Below are 319 nucleotides of genomic sequence, written 5' to 3'. Positions count from 1 at the left end.
CTTTATCATCTGCGTACATAATATTTAAGTGTTTTCTTCCTTTTTGTGCATACATTATGAAAAAGATCTGGGAGGTAAGTCATGTTAGGGTCTGAAGGGTCTGCAATGAAACTATGAAGGAAAACGAATCTTTCTTCCCCTTTATCCAGGAATCAGGTGATCCAGTTCGGCAGAAAGTGGTCACGCACAGTTCGGGAACATTCCCCGACTGCTGGGCGGCGCGACAGGCAATCGCTCGCGGGGAATTCGCCGCTCTCTGCGACGAAACTTCAATGAGGAAGTCGATGTCTTGGGAATTTCAGGGTAACGTCGACAAAGA

At 46.7% G+C, this 319-nt stretch overlaps 1 protein-coding gene across 1 annotated transcript in view; it reads left to right on the top strand.

Annotated features, from left to right (window-relative positions):
* Positions 1-319, top strand: part of LOC119588191 (glutamate receptor 1-like) — a 36,914-nt gene that overhangs the window by 33,285 nt on the left and 3,310 nt on the right. Inside the window, exon 5 of the mRNA XM_037936894.1 lies at positions 150-286. Coding sequence (XP_037792822.1) covers positions 150-286 — 137 coding nt within the window. The remainder of the gene's footprint in view (positions 1-149; positions 287-319) is intronic.

Source organism: Penaeus monodon, chromosome 23 (genome assembly GCF_015228065.2).
Source record: "Penaeus monodon isolate SGIC_2016 chromosome 23, NSTDA_Pmon_1, whole genome shotgun sequence".
Taxonomy (NCBI): domain Eukaryota; kingdom Metazoa; phylum Arthropoda; class Malacostraca; order Decapoda; family Penaeidae; genus Penaeus; species Penaeus monodon.
The sequence above is the reverse complement of the archived record's forward strand: the minus strand, read 5'-3'. Positions and strand labels throughout refer to the sequence as shown.